Source organism: Ruditapes philippinarum, unplaced genomic scaffold (genome assembly GCF_026571515.1).
Source record: "Ruditapes philippinarum isolate M1 unplaced genomic scaffold, ASM2657151v2 ctg429_1_1_1_1, whole genome shotgun sequence".
Lineage (NCBI taxonomy): Eukaryota > Metazoa > Mollusca > Bivalvia > Venerida > Veneridae > Ruditapes > Ruditapes philippinarum.
In genome coordinates, this window is record NW_026855416.1 from 104,258 (window position 1) to 131,815 (window position 27,558).

General features: G+C 32.0%; 1 protein-coding gene across 1 annotated transcript in view; it reads left to right on the top strand.

Annotated features, from left to right (window-relative positions):
• LOC132743203 (uncharacterized) overlaps positions 1-27,558 on the top strand; it is a 107,145-nt gene that overhangs the window by 2,064 nt on the left and 77,523 nt on the right. Inside the window, exons 2-3 of the mRNA XM_060731734.1 lie at positions 179-1,224; positions 8,892-8,942. Coding sequence (XP_060587717.1) covers positions 498-1,224; positions 8,892-8,942 — 778 coding nt within the window. The 5' untranslated portion in view covers positions 179-497. The remainder of the gene's footprint in view (positions 1-178; positions 1,225-8,891; positions 8,943-27,558) is intronic.

Below are 27,558 nucleotides of genomic sequence, written 5' to 3' on the forward strand. Positions count from 1 at the left end.
ACCTTGTTTAACGCTTGCAAGGTTTTCATTTATTTTCCAATTGATTGAAGAAACTATCATGCGTTTATTTATATCAATCGAAATCTTTAAACGCTTGTGTAATATAAATATACGTTTTGATACGAGTGAAAATAACATATATACTACTTTTAATATATTGTATATTGTGTATTTTCAGTGCAACTAAAAACCACCGTGCGTAGGAAATGAGTAAACTAATTGAGGATTGGTCTGAAGACTAGATAAATACAATTTTCAAAGTACTTCAAACATAGCACGGATTTCAGTTATAGAGTAGTGATGGATTAGCGAGTAAACATTAACGCATTGAAAAAAAGAAGAGTTTTAATATAATGAAAAACAGACGGATGGAATTCTGCAGGTGCTAAGTATTCCGTGAACTAACCGCACTTCTACATTCCAAGGAATTTAAACCTTATTATATTTTTCCATTTAGATTCCATTTGTGTTTATTTTTTTCACAGGAGTGAGAAAAAATGGAGTATACTCAAAGAATAGTATTACTTTTTCTTATATTTTCATTCTTATCTGTGATAAAATGGTCCCATGCATTACATTTTACCAAAACAGCCCGCACATATGCAAAATTTCCAAAATGGGACGCCTGTACAAATAGTTCATTTAGTTTTGATTTTAAGACGAGATACAGCGATGCTTTGCTTATGTATACGGACGACAACGGCGATTACGATTACGTCGAAATTATGCTCCACGGCGGTGCCGTACGTCTACGTATGAATATCGTCGACGGAACGGAAGGTACCGTGGAAATAACGCTTGGACGTAACGTCAACGACGGTCAATGGCATCGAGTTGAAGTTCAACGTAATCGTATGGAAACCACTTTGTACCTTGACGAGTTCCATGACAGCAGGGTTGCTTTTGGCTCGGATTTCTACTTTGGAAATATCAGTGGCAATAATGATGTGTATTTTGGAGGATTACCACGGAGTTACAGAAATTCTTTAACTAAATTATCGTTGCCTTCGGTATTCTCTGAACCACGTTTTGAGGGAGTTATACGGAATGTTATATACGGTAACTGCACGTGCCGACCCGTGCGCGGTGAAATGTTGGACGGAGATTCTGTTTCACGGCTACCAGCTGAAGGATGTGACGTCAAAAATGACTGTGGGAAGTGTCTATGTATAAGCGGGGATGAAGGGCCCGGATGCCAGTGTTTGGGTTTCAGTTGCCCGCACGGTAAGTTCAATATAAATAATTAATACAATTCTCAAATTTTGTATTCATAAGCATGGGTCCTATTTCAATACATATGAAATCTTTTTCATACATGCAGGAAACAGGCAGAAAATAACATCGGGTTTTCTATTTACAAAATAAATGATTCATTGCATCAAGAACATGCTTTATACCTTTCAGAAACATCATTATTTTCGGTTTCTAACCCTCCATAAATACCAGTATACTATCATGCTCTAAGTTAATTGCCATTGTTTCGCAAGCAAGTTGTATTGTTTATGATAAAAGTAAGATATCTTTTATGTGAAACAGCTACATTTACACATGGACACACATATAAACATACGTTTTCATTATTATCCCAAACACGTAAAACTCTTCACCCAGTTGTACAGTCAATACTATTTCATAAGCATTTTGCACAAGACTTAGTCTTTTTTCTCTTAGAGAGTTTCTCATCAGTGGGGAAAAAAGTAGAAAAAAAATACATCGTTATTACAGCAGTCACAAGGTAGGCAATAATAGGGAAGGTTTTTTGTTGAATACATTATCAATATCGCCTCATTTCCTTTTCAACAATTAACACATGACTGACTAGGGCAATACCTTCATGACGGTAATTGAAGATATATATAACCAATTACCAACATAAGTTATACTGTAGATGTGTTTTTATCTTCATCGCCTTGGTAATATCCTTTTAACAATGATTCTATTCGCTTACCCAGCGAAAATCGTTCATTATTCATGCCGCCATGACTTTATTCCTCAAATTTAGATAATTTATTGTTTATAAAGATGCATGTGCAACTGATTTACCATTATTGTTATAATCTTCGTTATCGTCTTTAATCATCACCATCATCATGATCAATCAATTAATCAATCAATCGATCATATCAATCAATGAATCAATGAATCAATCAATCATCGTCGTCGTCGTCACTATCATCATCTGAATCATCTTTATAATCGACATTATAATCATCGTCATACGTCGTGGTTACCATCATCATCATCATCATCATTATTATCATCATCCTCATTATCATCATCATTATCATCATTATCACCATCATCATTATCATCATCATCATCATCATCCTCATCATCGTCACAATCATCTTCGTCAAAACTTTCAGTGGCACAATCATCAGTTTCTACATCATATAACAGAATGATTTTAAACATTGTTTAAAGTTAAGAATTGAAAAAAAAAAAAATACTAGGAAGTTCTTAAGGCATTTTTAGAAAATTTGCCAAGTTGCCAAACTATATTATTTCTCATATCTTTTGTAAGACAAAATCTTATTCTGTTGAGTAATGATTATTCTGTAATTTGGTTTCTTGTCAATAAATTATTTTTACTTCCAATTATAACACTGTTTCAACGCAGTGTCAGAAGTAAAATATTATTGTGCTTCATGACAAATTTATCGGCTCAAAGTCTGGCGACTCTTTTATACTTTACTATTGAAAAGGAGAACAGCTTGTGGGTCAGTTCTATGTCGCAATGCCGCTTAATGTCACACTTGCCGCTAAATATGTCGCAATTCCCGCCAAATATTGTTCTTGCCGCAAAATGTCGCCAGTCCAATCTCTTTGGCTATTAATGCTTCGCTCCGAAGTATTTGGGAAGAGCCGATTCAATAACCTCGGCGACGGAAATAGTATACTTTATCCGAAGATTGACGGAAAAAGCCGAAAAGTTCCGAATATTCATTTTGATCACAGAGTAATCACTTGTATAACACAGACATTTCGATGACAATCTTTAACATAAATGTTTCTGGTGACAACAAAAGAAAGTGCCCGTAGTTATAACAATAAAGACAATCATCGTAAATTGATTTTAATGTTTTCAATGTGGTTAAATAAAAATCAAGTAAAGTAAAGTAAATGCATGCTATAAGCTCGGTTTCATGCACGTCGCACGTTTGATTTACACTTTTAGCCCTGGTCATTGGGGTAACTAGAAGTCATCTATTAATCTATCTAAATGTGGAGCCTTTCACCTTGCTTATAGGCAGCTTACGTTATGGTAAGACGGAATCAAACCACCCCTTACACCTTAGTGAATGAAAACAGTGTAGCTCAAGAAAATTATCAGTGTCTTTGATAAGATTCGAACCCGGACATCTCCATCCCGTAGCATATTGTTCTACCTCTGGACATTATCCTCATCTTGCCACCACCACCACCATCATCATCATCGTCATCATCTTTATTACCTAATTCATCATCATCATAAACATCATCACTGGTCAGTATTATCTACATCAATGTGAATGTTTCAAAGATCTTGTAATGACTGATCCCTGACTAATAGTATTTTGTCTACAATGTATATTATGCTTGTACGAAAGTACAATTACAAGTAAATAGTTCCAGATTCCTCCGCTAAATTAGTTCCGAAGCAAACTGACCGCCTGTTAACTCCTAACAGAATTCCTCACGTTGATTCAATAATTACCTGAATATATGAAAACCATGTTTCTCTGTAATGATAATGACATAATCTACAAATACTTGTGATTAAAGGGACTCCACTGAGGTTTCAAAGCCTCAAAACATAACATTAGAATTTCTTACATAAATGAAATGAGGCGCTTTAAACAGAAATATATGCAAAGATAGTTAAGAAATATACCTTAAAATAAATTGAAAATCGTAGTTTTATGCTTTTCTTAGCCTAATTTGAGTGAAAAGCGTTTAAACGCTTTTCATTTTGGGTCATTTCTTTACAATTTGAATAATTATTATGGTAAACAAGGTGCACGAATGATCTGAAAGTTTGCACAAAGATTCGTGGTCTACACCTACATCAAATGGTACATTTACCTGGAAAAAATATTTTCAGTCCCATCATGTCAAAAAACCTCAGTGGAGTCCCTTTAATAGTTAATTAACATGTTTCAGAGGGCGGTGTAGGGGGGGGGAGGCAATGTTGGTGCGATGTCTGTTGTTTACGCAGTTCTAAGATTTTTTCAAAACTATGTTATTAGACTAAATATATTTTGTATGCGAAGCAAAATAAACAAAATAGTAAACAGCAAAAACAAATCGAACAAGAAGAGACCTTTTTTGTACATAAATCAGCATTTCCAGGGGTTCTTGAAGTTCTAATTCAGTTTAAATCTAGCTTACTCTGAACATTTCGGATTGTTGGGTCCTGGCGGCAAGGTTTTGTACGAGAGTTAAAGTTATTGCACTTGTTCTGGTCTTAAAACTTGATTTATAAATGGCTCTACGTTCCTGCTTATTACCTGTTCAAGCTTAATATTACAAAATGTTGATGAGAATGATAATTGTATTTCTTAACTTGAGACAAATTGTTATCAATGACTATAAATGAGACTTCGCCTCATACAGAACTAGCAGACGACAAAACACGCGACTAGAGGTCAAGGTCACCTGTTTGGCATACCGATCGCAGTGTGGATGCTGGGCGAGGTTATGTGTAGGTAAAGGCGAAGGCACCCACTTCTGTTTATTGTACACCATAAATTACGCATAACTCATTCATCATTAAAGATGTAACAATGGTAGGAGGCAAGCAGTTAAGATCCCATTCTTTTGCCAAATTAACTGCGGACCTCCTGTGAATTCGTGATTAATGCTCAAAGTGGTTAATATTCTTTCTTTTATCTTGCAAAATGATCACACTTCAAATGTTTTCTTCAGTCCACACAGGCACGTCTTGCTTGTTCCGACTAGACTATTTGACTGGTTAAAACAGACACTTTATTTTACAAAGTGCACATTCTCCCGTACTTCTTTACCGATCTCAAAATTTAACCAGAGAAAGTTATGAACTATAAACTGTCTTAAAGAAATCATAAAAGTGAATCATTTGAACTAACTTGGCGTAACGTTAGATCAGATTCTCACACTTTAAGCTGTTGTTTTATCAATTTTATTACAACATTTATTAGAACGTAGATAAATTCCAGAACAGATATAAATTAATATTGAAAATCGTGCAGTTTTAAGCATGAAAATAATGAAATCCAGATATATTTTAACAAATTATCGAACTTTATTTGTACAAACATAAATGATTCAAGTTTAATGTAAAGCAGGTTGTATATACATGTATAAACATGTTTCCCCTCAGAGATGATATCAAAGTTCCTTATTAAATATAAATAAAACTATCCAGATTAATTCTAGTTTCCTTCCAGATTCATACTTTGATAACAAAAATGAAATACTACTTCTTAAGAGTTATTACCAATGAATGACAAATATAACATTTAGTTTTCGTCTAAGAACAGATGCAATGTAAAGGTGAGACCTTGAATTCCCGATTTCAACTTCATGAATTCACGATTTCAACTTCACGAAGTCACGATTTCAACTTCATGAATCCGTGAAGTTGAAATCATGAATTCGTGTAGTTTAAATCAGGATTTCATGAAGCTGAAATCGTGAATTCGTGAATTCCGTATGTTGAAAACTGGAATATTGTGGATTCATGAAAATTAAATCGAGAATTCATGAAGTTGAAATGTCCCCACCGGTCTTTCGTAGTTTGACCATGATCTGCTATGTTCGCCATTCATTCAGTATATATTTTGAATTTTTCTCTAAAAATGATGATAAAATATTTAGTGTTCTAAGTTGATACTCTAGTTTGATGCTAAAATTATTAAAAATGTTAGACTGGTTCTAAGCTGGCAGTTATTAGTCGTTATAATATATGAATGTCATAACCATTCCATTTCATTAACTTCATTACGCTATAATCGTCAGAAATAACACTGTAATAAATTATTCGGAAAAGAATGCGCTTACATGATGAAGATAAGGTATTATGTTATTATTTATAACATAATATCATTAATATGATACATGAACGAAACCAATCGCAATTTTTCGGCCCTTTCCGTCAGTCTTCGGTTTATAACTTGTTATTAATGACAACAGGTCTTTCAAATTTGAAAGACCCTGATGATAATAGTCGAAGACGTTCCGATTGGAACGAAACGAGAATGGTTGGATGGAATATAGTGTCATAATGAAATAATACAATGACAAAATGAAAAGTCAATTGAATTAAAAGTTTCAATAACACGTAATAATTAAACGTTATCTAAAATGTTAAAAAAATAAAATGTTATAAGAAACTTTCACGAAAGTTTTGCTATTTGAATAAAAAAAAAATATTGAACGTTATTGAAAATGTTATAAGAAATTCTTATGAAAAATTTTGGTATTTGAATAAAATAAAAAAAATGTAATTATCAAATATTGTTCAAAGTGTTATAAGAATTCTCATATAAAATCCTCATGAAAATTTTGTTATTTTGAATATTTTATTTGTTTGTAAAAATGTTATTATCAATCGTTATTGAAAATCGAAAATGTTGTAAGAAATTCTTATGACAATAATGTTATTTTTAATTATTTGTTGTTGTTTTTTTTTGTAAAAAAGGTGCAATCAAACTTTTTTTAAAAATGTTTTAAAAATCTTATGAAAATTTTGTTATTTTGAATATTTTGTTTTGAAAGAACATAATCACAAACGATATTTAAAATATTGAAAGACGTTTTTGAGAACAATTTTGTAACTTGAATAAAAATTTTGAAAAATGTTATTAACATATGTTGTTTACAATATTGCAAGAAAGTCTTATAAAATTTTCATTGAAAAATGAAACTTTACTAAAAATGTCAAAAGAAAATTTCTTTGCAGCGTATAAAAATGGCTGCAAAGAATAAATAATTAAAGGCTTAATCTAAGCAGGATATCTTATAATAATACACAAGACTGGTGTGAACATTAAAGCACCGTCTGGTCAGTCTCTGGTCAGTATTACTGACCACCCATTTGTTATATTAACAGACAAAAATTGATCATAAATCTGTCATTTATCTCCACGATTCTCAGGTATTCCAGAATGTAATATAAACACAACGATTACAGATGGGATGTTTTGTACCGTTTTATTTTCATCAATTTACTGCAGAAGTACAAAAGATGATCCTTTGATCGCAACAACTATAATTTGTTGTTTAAAAACTTAGCATTTGGCTCTGATAATATGAGATATAATACGTTAGTAATTGAAAACAATCAGAAATGGGAGGGAAACTAATCAACATTATGCTGGTTTTTTTGTTGTTGTTTGCTGTCAGGTTTATTTGTTGTTATCTTGTTGGTGTATTGTTTCAACATTTTTTAAAAGCATCGTTGCCAAATGTGGAACATAGTTTCAAAATCCAGATAATACTGAAATGATTAAAAGATGGGAATTGCTTTCCAAGGGCTTAGAAATGATTTTCTGTGTGCACAGTTTAGCGCAGACATTTATAAATAGAAGGAGAAATGAATAAAATATATAGCATCCTGCTTTAGAAAGATACATCATTTTAAAATTGTAAAAATAAATCTCATAAATAAATCCATGAAGTCAGTATCAACTTTTGTAGCATCGTGTTTAATAGCGATTACAATTTACAATATTATGTACAGATATTTTCATACTAGTTTATACAGGTTGTTTAGTTAAAAAAAAACAACAATGAAATACTGATTAAGATTATATATGACACACAAATGTTTTATTTTCACAATGACATTGATTCAATTGTCATAAGTTTTCGCGATATATCATTTACGTCATTTTCAGACATATAAATTGTAATACATTGCTTCAAATATAGCTAAAATAAATAGTTTGATAAGTTAATTCAATAACCCAACTTCAAAAATTAAAAAGTAACCTAAAAGGGGATTAAGTACTGATTAAATATAGCATTTTTAAACTTTATATATAGATACAGATTTAGAATTGTTTCCTGGAATTATTTGTTGTCAAAACATACCTAAGAAACTAGGTATGTACTATTTGACTCAAAGTGATGAGAAAAACCTTCAACAATAAAACATAATTACTCTTCAAGCATTCAGGAATGTTTCTGTACGGAAATACTTCTTTGATTCCTTCTGGAATGAAAATACAAGATATTTTTAAGCTTGAGTCAGCCATGTTATGATTTATGTTGCGCGTGCTGGCACCTGCTGACATTCTACTGCAGCAGACGATAATTTGGCGGGAAAAACGTTTTACGGATGCAGAAGATGTGCATGGTATCTGTTTGTGTATCCCATTGAGATAATAATGACTCTAATATAGATATAAGATGTGATAAATTCAGAACTGAATGATCTTTGATGACTTTACCGCACATTGGCATGTTTAGATTATAAATAAAACTTCACGTCATGTCATTTGTATCTTCTTAAAAAATTGACATACTTATATAAAGCGATGAAACAAATGTTAACATATCTGTGTAGAACAATTTCCTCTCATATACACATCCCCGGCTTTTTGTCAATGATCAGTTTGTGCCAATTTATTGCAACTTAATATTGCATAAAAATCTTAATGTAATATGAAAATGGATACCAGAGAATACATTTATATACATGTATTATTATGTAGGCTTCGCAAAATCTGGCACCAATCTGTTTTAATATAATCACACCAATATCAGCAGTTTTAGCAACAATAAGCGTCGGTCCGACTATGTCATTACGTAATGGATACAAAAAAAAGGGGAACACTTCTCGGTCTCGGGTCCAAACGTACTGGTTTTGGTGCTTAAGCATTTTAACCATGGAACTCATGAATTCATGTGTTTATTTTATCTTGTAGAGTTAAGACCTGGAAGTTTTCCGGAGGAGGAGACAATACTCCGTAATTACGGTATGTCCGTTTAGCCCCTACCCGATAATTGACCTAATTAAATGTCATAATTTCCTTTACATATACCCCACCCACCAAACCTGCGTGTTGAAATATAATTTCTCCTATGGTCATTCTTTGCAAAGGTATTTTGTATTTAAGAAATAGACTTTTTATTCATAAAAAATATGAAATGTATGTATGCTTCAAAAATTAATGTTTCATGGTTAAATTTTTCAATCTTGATGTATCCTTTTTAAAGTTTTGATTGACATCAAATCAGTGAGACATGTTCACACTATCGCGGAGTTCCATTACCAGCATACTACTTAACTTGTTTTTGCTGTACTAACAGAAACAAGTTATAATATATCTCACTTCAGCGTCTCTGAAATCAATCATTCGTTTCGTTTAAAGAAATTTCAGTACTAATAACTTATTTACCATTATGATACATTTTCTTCAGCTCCATTCAAAAATTAAAAAAAACAACAAAACATTCATTTGTATGAGGTACATTATTATAATGTAACATACAAAATGCATCATTCAGTTTAGTAGAAGTAACGATATTAAGTTTTGATATACATTGTATTTTACTTCAGTTCCTATGAAAACTTAAAAAGTCACGGAAGTTACGGTATGAATATAAGTTATGATATATTTTACTTAAACTCAAAAAGTTATTCATTTTCTCAAGGTAGTAACAGACCTAATTCTTCATGGATATATTTTACATGAGACACTCTTGAATCATTTTTTTCCACGAATACTTATTCTATCTATTTTATTTATTATTTTGTGTGGGTATTTTTGTGGTTTTCTATTCTGGAAGCAGCTGCTTTGATGCCATAAATCTATGACATTTTGACCCGACAGAAACGGTTCATCTAAACTCACAACTGTTTTATCTTTCTCCAAAGATTAATTTTTCCGCTTAACTTAGAAAGACTATGGCATTTACTTTCGGCCGCATCCGGTGTACACTTCTGTATACTATGGAACGCCATAAGGAACACCGATTAAATCGTTGGAAATTTTAGTTATTTAAAGAATTTTTATGTTTCATTCACGTTTTACTCAAATTATATTGTTTCTTTTTTAACAACTTTCTTATATTTTATAGTGAAATGTATAGGGTAATAAAAGTTTGTAATATGCTCAAAAGATTCCCACCTGCAGATGGGAAAGCATCTGTAGCAAGATCTGTACACTTATCTGTTAAAATCAGAAAGGATCTTCTGGATAAAACGTACACGGACACTCATTTTAATTAATGAGGAAACGATATTAATGATGCCCAGTCTAAGTTTTGAAATAACAGTTTTGTTTATTTCAGAAAAGTGATTTTGTTACCGATGGGAAAAGCAAACCCGACAATCGTATATTAAATGAGCATTACCTATAATAATCTTAAAAGTGTCCAAACATATTTTTTTCTGAAATAAGATAAATCTTAAAGGTCTCCAAAAATAGCAAAGTCAAATGTTGCAGACTTGACGGTTTGACTGAATTTACTTCTGATAGTGATAAATATACGACGCCCCATAGCACCGGCCTTCAGCATTCACCATTAGCGGTACTACTATAACTTAAACTTTTTTTATCATTTAATATCTAAAAGAAATTTCAACCCCCACAATGAGTACAGATATACAAAATGATAATTTAAGAAACGTACACATTCAAAGTTCCTAATTGCATTTGGCACTTTTCATTATTGTCTGTATGTTTTATACCCTAATGCCTCTAATTTAGTGCAACTTTGATTGTTTATCTGTGTTTGCTTATTAATAAGCTATAAAACTGTTCATTACCACCTAGACTTTGTACCTCTTATCTCGTGCGCACGTAGAAAAGAAGATCAAATATTGTTTTTATTTTTTTTGTCTTCTCTTTAACTAACTAACACCTGTGATAGCAAGATATTTACGGCGTTTATTTGTATATAATTTTCTTGGATTTACAATTTTGTAAGATAGTACTTGGAATGTCACTTACATACTTCTAGGAAAAATGTATCTGTTCACAACATTTTTATGTTTTATTTTAGCGTGTTGTTTTAGTAAAACCCAAAGAAAGATCACCAACACATTTGCAATGGCCACCATATGTTGTTTTTTGCAAGTGCTATGTAAGAAGCATGTCCAGTCAAAAACATTAGCTGAGCATATCTGCAATTAGCCCAACAAATTGCACTGTGAGCCAGTATTTTCTTGAATAAACGATGGTGTAAAGACCGACATCTAAGCAATATCAGTTTGTAAAATCGGTCGGTCTTCCAGTCGAAATATTGAGACTAATTGGCATTAAACAATACGAACAAAATACTAGTTTTATACAAATTAATATCTATATAAATAGGTAAATGAGCAAATTCGTCTCGACAAACTATTTACTGAATATTAAAAGGGTCATACTATATGACAAGAAGCAAGATCGAGAGCAAGGATACCTCAAGGTTTGAGGCATAAGAATTGCGGCTATCGTTTATCCCTGCGTGATCGTAATAGGCGACTACACAGGTTCAAATTACTGGAGTCCATGAATATCTTAGCTCCAGCTGGTCAGGTGGTTTGTTGCTTTAAGTTTGTAACACCCGAGGTTAGCCAAAATCATTGGATTTACGCTTTTGTAAAAACTATTTTCATTTCAATCGCAACGGTTATAAAAATTATTATCTACATACCCGGCTGTTGTAAATTTATGAACTTTGAAAAAAAAACTATTTTCCAGAGGAAATAAAATGTTCAGTGTTATAAAATTCATTATATTAAGATTTTTGACATGTTTTATGGCCGATTATAAACGGTGGTTTTCTTTTTTCATTAGTCTACTACGGTCTGTACTGGGCCATACGACTTACACCCACAAATCTTTATAGCTTATAACAAACTTAAACTTATTCATGTAATCTTAAATTAAAAAAAAAAACAACGTTTAAACAGACACTTGTTTACAAATTTTGAAATTGATCCCTTAAATTGATAATAAAAAACCTTGACAAAGTCCCAGACTAATAATGATAATTGTTGTGCAATTCTGCATGGCTTGTACTCTATATAAATCTTTGACAATCCTAAAGTATTATCTGTATGCACTGTGCACTTTTAAGTTTTGAAGTTACCGCAAATTTGTCAACAACTTAAATAACATTATTAAAGCATGACTGAGGCTAACTAAGTTCTTGTGTAGTGAAATAGATCAAACTTCTCGTGTGGTAAATATGTAAGTATATCTACCTACCTACTCTATGAATTTGATTTAATAGCTATATCATGATACGATCTGTAAAGTGTAACATACCTTTAAATACAAAACAATTTAATGAATGAAAAATGTACTTTTATCACTAGTTTAAAATCAGTCGAATAAATGTGTGGGTTAAAATACATACAAAATATTCAAACATTTACGCGTATTAATTGACAACAAAGCATATAAACTAACAATAATGTTCTCTGAGCTACGCACTCAGAAAAGATATGATGTTTAAAATATTATTATAATTTCAATCAGAGGTAATAGTAAATACTGATTGATTTGGATTGATTTCTTATAAACATTTTTTTTCAGAATATAGATCAGTATTAATAAAATTACAATTCATCATACAAATTAAAATACACTTGTTCAATTACACATCAAAGTGACAATTTTCTGGTTTTTTTTCTTTTTTTTTTTAAAAAAAAAATCAAGTGTCATTTACCCCCCCCCCCCCCGCACTGCACCTCCTTCCCGTCTCTCTATAGCAATTCAAGACTTACATTCTGTCAGACCCCTCTTGTCACAGGACAGTTACACTTAGATCATAATTATTTTTGATACAGAGAAAATTGAATAATAATAAAAAACCAACAAAAACAACACTAACAACAACAACAAAAAACAACAACAACAACAACAACACAAAATAAACAAGCAGACAACATTTGTTTTGCAGACGACAATTCTATCTTTATTCAAATGATATCTTACTATACCAGAAAAATCCGTTCTAATTGGAAACACTCACTAGCAATTAAATGCAATATTCGAACAGATGCACTAAGCTCGTATAACCTGTGTACAGATATCTGACAGGTGATGGGGGAGGGAAATGAAACAGTCTGCATAAAAACTATAGAATTACTATCTTAGATATATATTTCTGGTAATTGTTCAAACAAGACATAAATACACGTTTGTCTGTAGACATCTTACTAAGTGATACAACTTAATATAAGTTTCCTCTAGTTTAGCTCTTAGGTTGCTTGTCTCCAACTCAATCTACCGACACATCCATGTCGTCTGATCGTGTAATGTTCGCTATTTACTCAGTATTATTTTGACATTTTCTCGAAAAAAAAACCCAAGTTCGAAATGTCTTGTCCGAATTGAAAGAACGACATGTCCATTTAAGATATTTAGTGTGAGGTTACGCCTACCTGCGATGGTTGGTTAGGGAGGAAAAGTTTTATTCAAAAAGGAATCACATACATGTATTACTAATTACAATATCATTTCAATCATTGTCCAGCTATTTCCATTAACTTTTACTTAAAAAAATTCTTAAACTGATATGACTCAATTAGTTATTTAGGCTATGCCTTTATAGAATATAATACGTATATACATGTATCAGGCTCGTACAAAGGCTTCCGGTGCAGACCGTAATATCTGGATCAATGGTAACTGTTATAAGAATATAATATCTAAAGCATGCCACATGCAACCGGTTCAAAAATGAGATGATGGTGTAAGATGAGGTGTAAACACTAGAAAATCCAGTCTGATATACAAAAAACTGTGCAGTAAACTGTAAAACATCTCAAATACTACAAAACCAATCATTTCCTGTATGCAACTCATTTTAAAGCAATGTTTCAATAAAACATCACAAAATAACTCAATAAAGTTTGAAATTTCTGTTTTATGATTTTGAAATTGTTCCTCCCCGCTTTTACCCACACCTGTTAATTAAAACTTTACTTTAAATGCCACTAAAATGTTCTATATTAATACAGCACACGAGAATATAGTGAGCCAAATCAACATTGGCCGTGTCATTGCCAGTGGCAGAATACATTTTATAAGCTTTGATTCCACATGTAACAATAGTTTGGGTTCCATTTAACATATTTTCATGCAATATATTTTATTTTTAAATTTTATTCATGTACTATAATTGTTTTGTATTCACGCATTATATCATATTTTTATTTATACATTTTACCTGAGTATTAAACTTTTCATTTTAAACACATTATATAATTATATATAATGTTCCAGTTTTATTGTACGTTATAATCTTTCATTTTTCCTAAACATTACAATTTTTTTCATTTTTTCTTATACACATACGATTTTTTCTGTTTTCTCATACATTATCAACATTTTTTTCTGTTCTCTTGTACATAATATATATAATTTTCATTTTCTTGTACATTATATACAAGTTTTCATTTTCCTTATGAAACTCGCTCATATATTTTATCTTATACATGTATATTTTTAAGCCTTAGAGTGTACATGATAAAATTTAAGTCAAAAGTTTTATTTTACCAAAAGCGCATCCAGACATCAGAGAATGTTAACTTTGTGTTTCAATTTAAATTTTCATTTCCCACTTTTTTCAATCTGGCAATGGGTTTGTACTCGTACAAGCATTAACGAGTTGCAACCGTAAAAATGATTTAATGGTCTGAAACATTTTATGGCAATTTAATGTAGTTTTTATATTTAAAGTTACTGCTTTAAGATTCGTGTACAGTTAAAAACGGAAAACAATAGGTTATAGTTTGAACATCAGAACAGCCTGTGCGCTTTTTTTTATAGGAAATTAAATCAGGTTAAAGTCTGCTTAAACAGCTTAATAAGCTATTTCTATTGATGTTTACACATTTGAAACTTTTTAGATATAAAAAATATAATTAGATCCAGTTACAGCCATCCTCGGATGTTTTTATAACAAACTTCTATCTACTTGTATATGTAATCAACGACTGAATTATACTTAAGATCATGAAAAGGGAATGCATTATTGACCTTTTACCAGCTGTTATCCTTTGTCACCGATGTAGAACCGGGTCAAACTAAAGGAAAACGAGGCCCTAGCAGCAAAGGTGCATGCTTCTCTATCTAAGGAAATTGGATTCGAGCCCTAAATTGGTCACAACCATGTTTACTCATATGACTTATTACTGGTTAGTTCAAGGACGGACTCGAGAATTGTTAAAACACTGAAAACTTTCTTAAAAACCGAACGATATTCGACAATTGTTAAGAAGCTGTAGATCAAAAACTATTCATATATCAGCATTCATTCGAAGACCAAGTCCTTCAATTAATCAACCTCAAGATTAAACCCCAACCCATCATTTTTGACAGGTTTTATTTCGGTATTAAAGCTTTCCATATAATTTTATATCTTCCGTTTCTGCAAATAATTGTTCAAAACATGATATATCAACGGATAGCCAACATTTGCTTATATTAATGAACTACTATATTTTAGCATGCTAATTATCTCTGCGTTTTATATAGCCCTTATCTCACACTTATGATGAAAGGCAGAAGCAAAACATATCTTGGAGTATTTCTTTAGAACTTATATCACGGTTCTTTGTGTTATATAACGATTTACAAGAGCAAAACCCCTGTGCTAGAACATTGTGTCCTTTTTACTATACAATGCACGGTAAAATGTCTTTCGCCGGTTTCTCAAGACTAAACACGGGCAGAAAAAAAGGAAACTGATTGTCGACCCAACACAGCAAATTGTAAAAAATGCAGACTCAGCTTGTTTGAGCATGTTCAAATGATTATTTTTTAGTGATTTCATCTTCTTTTGGAAAGTCGAAACTGTATTGTATACATTTTGTATTTTTATACTTTACGATTACTTCCAACCAAAATGATTTGTTTTCAAATAAGTAGTGGTGACTCTCTTCCAATTGGTGCTAGCCTCAACACACTATTTTTTAATGTTTAGTTCAGTTAAGCCGGTGCTGGGAAGGGGGGGGGGGGCGTAGACAGCGTCTTGCATTTATTTCTTCAGTCCATAAAGTAACACAATTGTCTATGAAAATACCCGATCAGACCAAGCGTGTAACATTCTCAATGTTACCATATAAACTATTTAACACTTACTTGTATTCAGTTACATGACTTTTTTGTATATTTAACAAATAATGTAAATCAAGTCGATATATGATATATTTATATAAATAATTTCATTGCACATTGTATCATGCTATCATATAACGAGTTATGTGCCAAAGAACATAATATTGTGTAAATCCTGTTTGGTACACGGCTGTTTTTATTAAAATATAACTTTATAATTTAATGATTTTCTGCAAGTAATATATAACAATATATTACTCAAGAACCATGTATTTAGAATTTCATTCAGTGATATTGTAACGATCAAATTCTTCAATTCCTCTCCATGTAATGATTAATTGTTTACTTCACAAATTACGTTCAAATGGTGATAAAGTAAATTAATATATTAATTCTGAGATACATTGTTTTATATGTTTATTTAAAACATACGTCGAGGTCGATTTGAAACCCATCTCTATAATCATCGACCCCCTTTTTCTTAAATTATTGGCCCCTTTTTTCTAAAATTAGTAACAAACTTTGCATGTTTATTCAAAGATTATTGAACCAAGAATGTAAAATATGATAAACGTGCAATCTTGATTTAGGGATATTTGTTTCCATGTAATCCTTTATAATTCGAAACACCGTTTAACATTTTAACATTTAACTTCAGACAAGAGTTGAGCATAATAATCGTAGTTAAAGTCTAAACATGTCTGACAGATGCCAAGGTAAAATACTTATGTTGTAATACAATACGAAGCTGTCAAAGCTGCACATCACGAAGAAATATTGTTTTCTTTTCTAAAATCTCTCAAGAGATACTCACTGCTTGCAAAGGTATTCGGTGTTTAGCTATATAATAGCTTAGGCACCAGTTCCTTCATTCGCTCAGTTGTCCCTTAGACCCCGTGTTATCCCTAAGACCCCGTGGTTCTTTGCGGGATAGGGAAGGAAACGAGCCCTGTCTGGTCAATGGTGTGTGTTTTTTATTTTGGCGCCAAAATGACAAACGGGCTTAAAGCGAGGACTTAACCATCTTAACCTTTATCGGGGGATTAATATAATGCAAAGTCTCTAAAGGGTTCCGCTATTCCTGGGAGGCCGAGACAAGTACCAAGTGACTTGTGCGTAGTTTTCGTAAGTTCTTTTATTCCTATTGCAAGTACAACTCTGCTTAGATAACAGGATAAAAGCACGAAAAAGGTGTTCTAAAATCAAAGTGGCGTTTGTGATTTTGTAATTCACTTTTTGATCTTGTCAGTTTATTTTTTATTCTTATCGTTTGTCTTTCAAGATTCTGGATCCAGATTAGATAAATGCACCAGTTCTGCATAATATAATTTAAAGAATTTTCAATAATATGCCTGAATTAAATCCAGACAAAATAAAAGAACATATGTTACCTAAAATTCTTTAAAGCTATTTTCATGATAATATGCATTACATTATGAAATTCTCTTAAATCATTACACATTGCCAGTATCAGAGGAGTGTTATCTTCCCATAATCTGATTTCTTTCTTTCCGACTTCATCTTTATCTGATTCTCTCTTTATTGACGTTTAGTTTATTGTTAGAACTTTTGGAACTACACCGTATATATTACGAGTACGTACAACATAAAAGCAAATGACTTAATTAACAAGATATTGCACATTTAGCTCTGTCCTTAAAGAACTCGAAGTGCAAACTTGTTACTGTCTTTGATTGTTTGTTTCTTTGGTTTAACGGCGCATCAACACAATTTAGGGCGCCGGAACAGGAAAGATGATTTTGGCTTACTGCGGTTGTTACAAACTTCAAAGCAACACCAGGGGTCAAAACCACCTCACTTGCTGGAGCTAAGAGATGCATAGACCCCAGTTTTTTCGAACCCATTTAGTCGCCTCTTACGATAACACAGGGATAAACGGTGGCTTCAATTCTTATGCCTCAAAGACATCCCCTCTGCCACTAAGGGCAAACTCTTTACTATCAGTGCACATGATCTATTTTATTGTTGTTAATAACAGGTAAAATGTTCTGATACAATATATACGGTTACGCCAAAGTGGTTGGAAATGCATTTCACTTTCTCTTTATGACATCCTGCATTCTTAACACCTTAGTCTTCCGTTAAATCTATGAAATCTCCGTGCATTTTAAGAGCTTTATTTTGTTTGAGATGTGCATTTATCATATAGATTATTAACCAAGTGGCATATTTGAAAAGCAAGATGAATGCACCAAGTCTAAAGGAAAGCGGGTAATCTCAAGATTTTATATCCTTATATTTTTCAGAAATGCGCTCTACAATTTTCCAGTAAAATAATTTTAGTTAACTTGCAATAACTTTGTAATAAGCTCATGGTTCTTTTTTTCTATTGACTGTATTAATATCTTCAAAGAATTTGCTTACGGTTACCTAAGACATAAAGTAATAATAACCAAATGTAAGAGGCGTTCTCCCTTCTTTCATGAAATCTACTTTTTTCATATTTTGTGTTAATTAATTAATTATTAATTAATCAAACGTTATCTCATGTACGTTTACCAATTACAACATCTTTGCGATAATTGACGTTTGACTTCCAGCCGATACATTTTCAAGTATATGTTGGATTCATTCTAAAAATATTATAAAACATACTATCTTATTTATATTATCGCCTAATAACTCACTTAATCTCTTCCGTAAAAAGATTTTTTTATCAGCTTTAGATATCATAATTTGCTGGTAATAATGGAATATTAGTTTTGTTTGTTTTGAACGCTGAAAAAATTATATCAAACGAGCCTCATTTAATTTATCGTTTTTCCTTTAAAGCATGGTTTATGTATACAGAGCTGTCCCAAGAGTCCTTGTTAAATTATTTTGTTTTTAAACATACTTACAAAATAATACTTTATTCACCTGCTTATTATCGTCTGAATACACAGTTTTGCTAATATTGCTAATTCTCTTAAATCATTACAAGTTGCCAGTATGAGAGGAGTGTTATCTTCCGGTAATCCGATTTCTTTCTTCCCACATCGTCCTTATCTGATTCCCTCTTTATTTAAGTTTCTTTATTGGTTAGAAGTTTTTGAAACATATACGTATATGTCGATATACAACCCTTGCAAATGCCTTTAAACGAGATATTTGCCACACTTCCATTTGTTTCTAGAAGAACAAACGATGAATATCAGTACTGCAAGGCAACATTATCGGTTTTTTGTTCCTAAAATAGAAACAATTGTTCTGAAATACATTAATCCATGAAATTAGATCAAGTATGTAAATTGGGTTTGAAAATTCCTTTGAACTAATTTTACTCTAACGACATTTTCAAAATTATTAACAAATTTATGGTAAAAGTAAGAACAGAAAAAGCATTTGGTAGAATCAATTGATAATTATGCAGACTATTGAAAAACATTCTAAAAACTGTAACTGATTTGTTCCAGATAATTTTGGGCTTATTGCTGGACCGTCGATGCCATTCCTGGCTAGCTACTTTTTTGTTAAATGAGTCTAGAAATGGGTCTAGAAATGGGTTAGAAATAGGTCAGAAACATTTGTGTGAAATGAGTTAAAAAAGAATAACTGTAAATGGGTATATCAAACATTACTTCCGAAATAATTGGTATTCATAGGAGAAAGTTATATTTTTTTAATGGCATTCCTATAAATGTTATTCTTCTTTTGTCAAGATATTGTATAGTAGTATAGACTCATCCCGGTTCATATTTGTATAAAAGAAATAGTTTTGTCTTCAACCATGAGAATGTGTGTATTATTGACAGAAATTAATGTGACAATGCCTCATCCAGTTATCATCGTCGTTAGGGAACATCGTAGAATTTCCAAACATGACAACCTAGTGTGTATTTATTATATATATGAATAACCTGTTTTCGAACAAAAACACATTGTATTTTGTAATACCCTAGGTTTGGTCAAAACCATCTTTTCCCGTTTTGGGGCCATAATTTTACGTAAATTGTGTCGTTTGGGGCCCTAAAGCCAAAAAAACAAAAAAACAAACCTCCAGACAGAGAATTTATATAGAGAATAATAGGTTGGTGCCGTGGATGGAGAAAGTTTATCTGGCGGGGCGGAGGAATTTATTGGGTGAGCCGAAGGCGAACCCAATAAATTCCGGAGCAGAGCCAGATAAACTTTCTCCATCCACGGCACCAATCTATTATTCTATTTATCCTGTCACCGTTTTTTTTTTAATTTATTTAGCAAAATACCTTTAAACACACTTTCGAAAATGTTTTTATATAAACAAAGAAGACCCGAAGCGTGCATTATTCTACAACAATGCACTCGCCGTTCTTATTGTCTCCCTGTATATTTTCACATTGAGGGCGCCATTTTGTTTGAAAAATAAGATAAATAAAAATAATTTTTTGTCGAATTTTGTTATGAAAACTATCTAGAATGAAAGAAAATAGTCTAACTAAGAAAATGAATTCGAACACCAATATCTTTTATTCAGTCGTTAACGCTGTACAGACGTTTAAAGTATTGTTTACGTGACGTCACAATGTAGCGCCAAACAGCACGTGCAAAACAATCAAACCAAGTACACTATTTCAATGTCGAAAACGAGTTAAGTTTTACATTTAATTGTTATTTCGCTTGAAAAATTATAGAGTGAAATAAAAGAAACAAACAAAGTTTTATCAACGTTTCCAAAATTCGTTATTCTACACACAGAAGATTTAACGACAGTTTTTATATTTTTTCTTGAGAAGTAGTCCGGCAAACATGCATACCACGTGATCAAGTGCCGTAGATCAGTAAAAATATACGGCACCTTGTTGTCGGGCCGAAATTGATACAAGTGACAGGATAAAAGATACAGTTAGCCTTTATTGAGCGGCTTTCTGTAGAGCAATAACACCTTTACAACAACATTATAATTATATATTTTTCAAAAGTAATACTTCACAGCACAATTAGGGATTTGGACCTCTTAGAGCAACACCTCTCATCACCAACTAAACTATTTGTCTTCAAAAAGGTATTGATCTGCAGAGATTGTTCTGTATTTCAAAATAGAAAGGCATAAAGGAAAATAATCGAATGAAAAAACTATAATAGATGCGCATTGGGTAAAACCTTCCTTTTTATTCGTGCAGTTTTAGCTAGTTAGGAATTTGAGCAAAGCTTTTCATCAGCAAAACCTGATTTTCAGAAGACATCAAGAAGTGAAATAAGACATTACTTGCAATATCTATAGTACATGTATATATTACCTGCAATATATATCTTTGAAACAGATAAATCTAACAAATACTTTGGTAAAATTCTAAATATATATGAACAAAGCTTGCAAGTGAAAATGATATATTGAAGCATTTTTGCACTTTGTACTGAAGTATTTCCGTCGTCTATATAACATCCAAATACAACAAAAAAAAAACAAACTTATATTAGAAAATACTAGCCAGAAACTCTGAATCGGATGAAGTATTAAACAATTTCAAAGCTGATAAGGCCAAGTGAGTCATTAGGAAAAGGTAATATGATTTGTAATATTGTTAGAATTTATCTAATACTCGAAAAGAATTATCGGCTGGAAGTTGAACGTTATCGCGAACATTCTATAATTGGTAAAGTATACTAGATAACGTTCTTTATTAATCATCTAACAACATAAAATATGCAAGAAATTAGGATAAAATAATAAAAAGAAAAAGGACCGCCTCTTATATTTGATTATTATATCTTTATTTCTCAGATATAATGTAAGTTAATTCTATGAAAATATTTATTAAGTCAATAAATGCAACACATTAACGTATTATAAAATTAGAAATTATAACTCGCACCAAGTTCTACTTTTTTCTGCAACTAGTACTTTGAATGAACAGTAGAAAGGTAAGAGCACATCTACGGATAACACTTTATTTTTATGTACTGCTCAAGTCAGTGCTAGAGGGCGTAGACGGAAGCTTGCCTTTATCATACACGTTTCTGAAGACACCTGCGTTTCCTAAAAGACTTTATATCAAAATTATCAATATTGCCGTGTTGCACGACTTTGAATATTTCAGTTTTGACTATTTTAGATTTAGATTCATATACATCATGATAGATATAATGTAGAATAAATTATATGAAAAATCTTACATCATTAATTAAAAAAAGAGCATGGTTACACCCTGATGAAATCAAATTATACAAAATTACCATCAATAATGATTACTTGAATGACTTTATTTTGAGGATTGAAGTGTGCATTTCTGGAAATATACACATATTGAGATTACCCAATTCCTTTAGTCTTGGTGCATTCACCTCGTTTTCAAATATTCCACTTTCTTTATCAATGTGATAAATGCACATCTCTTACGAAATAAATTTCTAAAAATGCACAGACAGATTGCACAGATTCAATGCCAGAAAATTTATCGTCTGCAGCGATTTATCAGCAGCCGACAAAAACCGGATGTTTGAAATGCACGTGAATGTGAAATAATCTGATTACCATTAAAAAACTATTGGAAATGATATTTTGAATGTTGTTTTAAAACTAGGGCGCTCTATGAATGAAAGTTGCTATGGCACACTTGCAATCAAATTTTTACGTTAATATAAGATGTTCATGTTTTGACAAAAAATATTATCATAAGACAAAATAACACTTTACTTTACGTTTTCCTAATTTAATGACACATTATTTCACATTAACCGCTGTTTCCATCACGTAATTGGTATCTAACATGCTGTCAATCAAATTATTAAAACATTATCAAAATCAAGTTTGTCTTTTTCTGAGGAATAAAATCGTTTTAATCGTTTTTGAGGCTAATTGTGCCTTCAATGTATTTTATTCTGTAAAAAATATTCGGTAATTGTAAAAATATTAGGTAATTTTCAAGCATATTATACCGATGTTGGCTGAGACTGGATAGTGTTCGGTGAGGTGAAGCACAATGATTTACACTGTATGCACGGTGCATATCCATATCGGTACCCTCTTTGCGAAATCTGCTGAAACGGTACCCTCTCTGAACATGCACAGGTCATTCTCTGCTAAAAACAAACCAGCGATGGATAACAATCCAGTAAAATTTCATTGTAATAAGGAAAGGAGGTATGTCACGTAGAAAGGATGTATACCACGGAACACTTGGATGTTTTATTTATGTGCTGATTTGTCATGTGCCCGATTTTCATGTACTGCAACTTAATAATAAGCTGCAAAAAATCGACATGTCTTGCTTCGCCCATCACCTCGACATATTTTTCGGACTGAAATGAACCTATGGCTTGATTATATATGCATCATACATATTAAATATGTTCATATACATATCATCTTCGGGCAAATGGCAGTATATTGTCAAAAATAAATGTAAAATTCATAAAAACATCCTACTTTCGGTTTTGCAGCGGCACGGGCTACCTATCTTCATTTGAATTTTTATATCACCTATTTTACCTAATAAAAAATGCCGATTCTAGTAGTTACTTTATCAGAAATAATGTATACGTACATGCATGCTTGCATGTATATTTAAACTGAATTGACAATTGAGGTCCGTGATTTAACATACACTGTTTACGTATAGACAATAAAATACATTTGTTTTTTATTTAAAGTCTAAAATATTTGTTGTTAAAATCATCGCCAATTTAGAATTACTGGTGCATTTTGTAAACTTCGCCTCATCAATCAAAAGAGTCAAACTTTTTTTCTGCCTGAATGACAAAAACCGTTTTATTGACAAATATAGAGGCCAGAGCAGATTGTGACATATGTTTAAATTTAACTTTTCAAAAGTACAGTGTGTAGTTGTCCCTTTTCTTTTCATTTAAATTCCATTTCCAACTTGTTTGCATTCTACAATTTCTTAAAATATTGCATGTACACAAAGTAAATATACGCTGATTAACATCATGTATAGTGTGAACTCCCTAATCCCTTGTCCGAAAGTCAGTACAGGTGATGTAGTGGTGATAAGGTAAAATCTATTTTTAGAACAGTGTTACCTTCAGATCGAAGGCTATTGGAAACGTTCATCAGCAATTACACGCAAGACTCGAACAGATGCAAGATACTCTTAGAATCTGCAGAGATAGCTAGCAGGTGACGGTTGAAAATGAAAAAAAAAACCTGTAAAAGATCACGAAAAACTAATGAATAAATAAATAAATAAATAAATAAATAGATAAATAAATAAATAAATAAATAAATAAATAAATAAATAAATAAATAAATAAATAAATAAATTATAAATCATGAAAATTGTAAAAAGGAAAGAAAAGAGACAACTAAATAAAACGTAGCGTACAAAAATAACCGAATTAAACACAACATTTTTATACATTTTATAACATTTCAAGTGATGGTTTTAAAATGGTATATACTAATACATATAATTATTCATTTTTAAACGGTTTGTTTATTAAAACAACCATTTGCTATATAATAATTGGATTGAAAACGTTTTTTTTTCAGCGATTCGAAGTAAGTAAAAGGCGTAGTTGTTGAAACGCGCTTCGATTTTTATATCTGAAAAACAAAATCATATTATCATATTATCTACTTGCAATACAATTCTTAACTTAAAACATTTTCTTTTAATGTATTCCTTAGAAATATTTACTAAAATATACTTGATAAATAATATACGATTTTTTTTGGTCATTTTAAGAAATAAACAATAACAATTGCAATATATTTCATATATTTTAGACCTAAATTATTACAATAAACATTGCTACATAGCTCAGTAAAACAGGCGGTTTGTGTTTTTCATCATATGAAACATTTTATGATTTCGAAACTACAGTTTATCTTCTTTTAACCATACCTGTTCATTAAAACTTCATTCCCAATTTAAATGAAATAAGCAAGCAACATGACTAAAACGCACGAGCATAGCGTGAGGTACAATCAACTTTGGGCGTTTACTGGCGTTAAATCCAAATTTCGCTTTAAAAATGAAGCGCTTAGGTTTTATTTTAAATTGATTGATTTCAACTAAGTTTTAGTTATATCAATACTTTGTGAATTTGAACGCCGTTTCCATAGATATAGTAGGCATTTTCGGAAACTGTTCTTCGATATTTCACTTCTCAAAACCGATATTTCACTTCTGCAACAAGCACATGCTGTGTTCCTCACAGTTGCTTCAACAACTTTTAACATGTTGCAACCACAGGAATATGTAATTGGTTTAATGGTTTAAAACTTCAATAACTGAGCAAACTAATTAAGGTGTACGCACAGAGAATGCTATAATTCATATAAGTATTTTACAAAAAATAATTGGATTGAGTATAAAAAAATGCTGATTTTTTTCAAACTCCAATTGCAATAAAAATACAAAAAGATAAGGAAACCAAGTTTTCAGAAAGAAATTTAGAATTTCTTCAATAAGAATATGCAATGTTTGTATTTCCGATCATGATGTTCACAGAAAGTGTGAATGACTTATTTAAAAGCATCAAAATAGATAGAGAAATCAGATCCCTAAAGAACGCCCAAAACGACAAAATTGAAAATGTTGCAGGATCGGTTTGATTAAGCCTGTTCATGAACGGTGCTGGAAAATGCAAGTAACCGTCCACGCCCCTAGCACCGGTTTAAGCAAAATTCAACATTAAAACATGAAAATGGTGTAAGTGTGAATTTAGAAACATCTGCAGATGTGTTCAAGTCTATAATATGGCAAGCAAGATTCAAAAAGAGGTCATATTCTAGACAGAAACGTTTTAATAAGAAATGTTTTTTTTTTATAATAAAAATATATTTAAAAGCTCTTAATACCAATCCATAAAAAGTAAAGAATTATTTCTTCTGTAAGCATAAAGCGATAAAAAAAGTTAAGAGTAAAACTTTGTCTGTGAGGCTAAAAGTTAAACAAGAGGGCCATGATGGCCCTAGATCGCTCACCTGACCCATCAAACTCATCCAAACAATTACCTAGACCAGCATTCTGACCAAGTCTCATGACAGGTGAGTCAAAAATGTGACCACTACAGTGTTAGCAAGGATTATCCATATTTGAGCAGTGTGACCTAGTTTTTTACCCAGGTGACCCATATTCAAACTTGACCTAGAAATCATCAAAACAAACTTTCAGACCAATTTCCAGGATACTTGGATCAAAACAGTAGCAACTAGAGTGTTAACAAGATTTTTCTATTTTTAGCTCCGGTGACCTAGTTTCACATGCGATTTCGAACTCATTCGAGCAATTACCTAGACAAGCATCCTGACCAAGTTTGATGACAACTGAGTCGAAAATGTGACCACTAGAATGTTATCAAGGTTTTTCAATATTTGGGCGGTGTGACCTAATTTTTCATCCAAGATGACCCATGTTCGAACTTGACTTAGAAATCATCAAAACAAACTTTCAGACCAATTTACAGGATATTTGGATCAAAACAGTAGCCACTAGAGTGTTAACAAGATTTTTCTATTTTTAGCTCCTGTGACTTAGTTTTTATCCGAGATGACCAATGTTCGAACTCATCCAAGCTATCAACTAGACAAACATCCTGACCAAGTTTGATGATGATTGAGGCAAAATTGTGACCGCTAGAGTGTTAACAATGTTTTTCTATTTTTAGCTCTTGTGACCTAGTTTTTCATCCGAGATGATCCATGTTCGAACTCATCCGAGCTATCAAATAGATAAGCATCCTGACCAAGTTTGATGATGATTGAGGCAAAAATGTGACCGCTGGAGTGTTAACAAGGTTTTTCTATTTTTAGCTCCGGTGACCTAGTTTTTCATCTGAGATGACCCGTGTTTGAACTCATGCAAGCTATCACCTAGACAAGCATCTTGACCAAGTTTGATGATGATTGATGCAAAAATGTGACAGCTAGAGTGTTAACAAGGTTTTTCTATTTTTAGCTCCAGTGACCTACTTTTTCATCAGAGATGACCCATGTTCGAACTCATCCGAGCTATCACCTAGACAAGCTTCCTGACAAAGTTTGATGATGATTGATGCCAAAATGTGACCGATAGAGTGTTAACAAGGTTTTTCTATTTTTAGCTCCGGTGACCTACTTTTTCATCCGAGATGATCCATGTTCAAACTCATCCAAGCTATCACCTAGACAAACATCCTGACCAAGTTTGGTGATGATTGAGGCAAAATTGTGACTGCTAGAGTGTTAACAAGGTTTTTCTATTGTTAGCTCTTGTGACCTAGTTTTTCATCCGAGATGACCCATGTTCGAACTCATCCTAGCTATCAACTAGATAAGCATCTTGACGAAGTTTGATGATAATTGAGGCAAAAATGTGACCGCTGGAGTGTTAACAAGGTTTTTCTATTTTTAGCTCCGGTGACCTACTTTTCATCCGAGATGACCCATGTTCGAACTCATCCGAGCTATCACCTAGACAAACATCCTGACCAAGTTTGATGATTATTGAGGCAAAAATGTGACCTCTAGAGTGTTAACAAGGTTTTTCTATTTTTAGCTCTTGTTGTGACCTAGTTTTTCATCCGAGATGACCCATATTCGAACTCATCCGAGCCATCAACTAGATAAGCATCCTGACCAAGTTTCATGATGATTGAGGCAAAA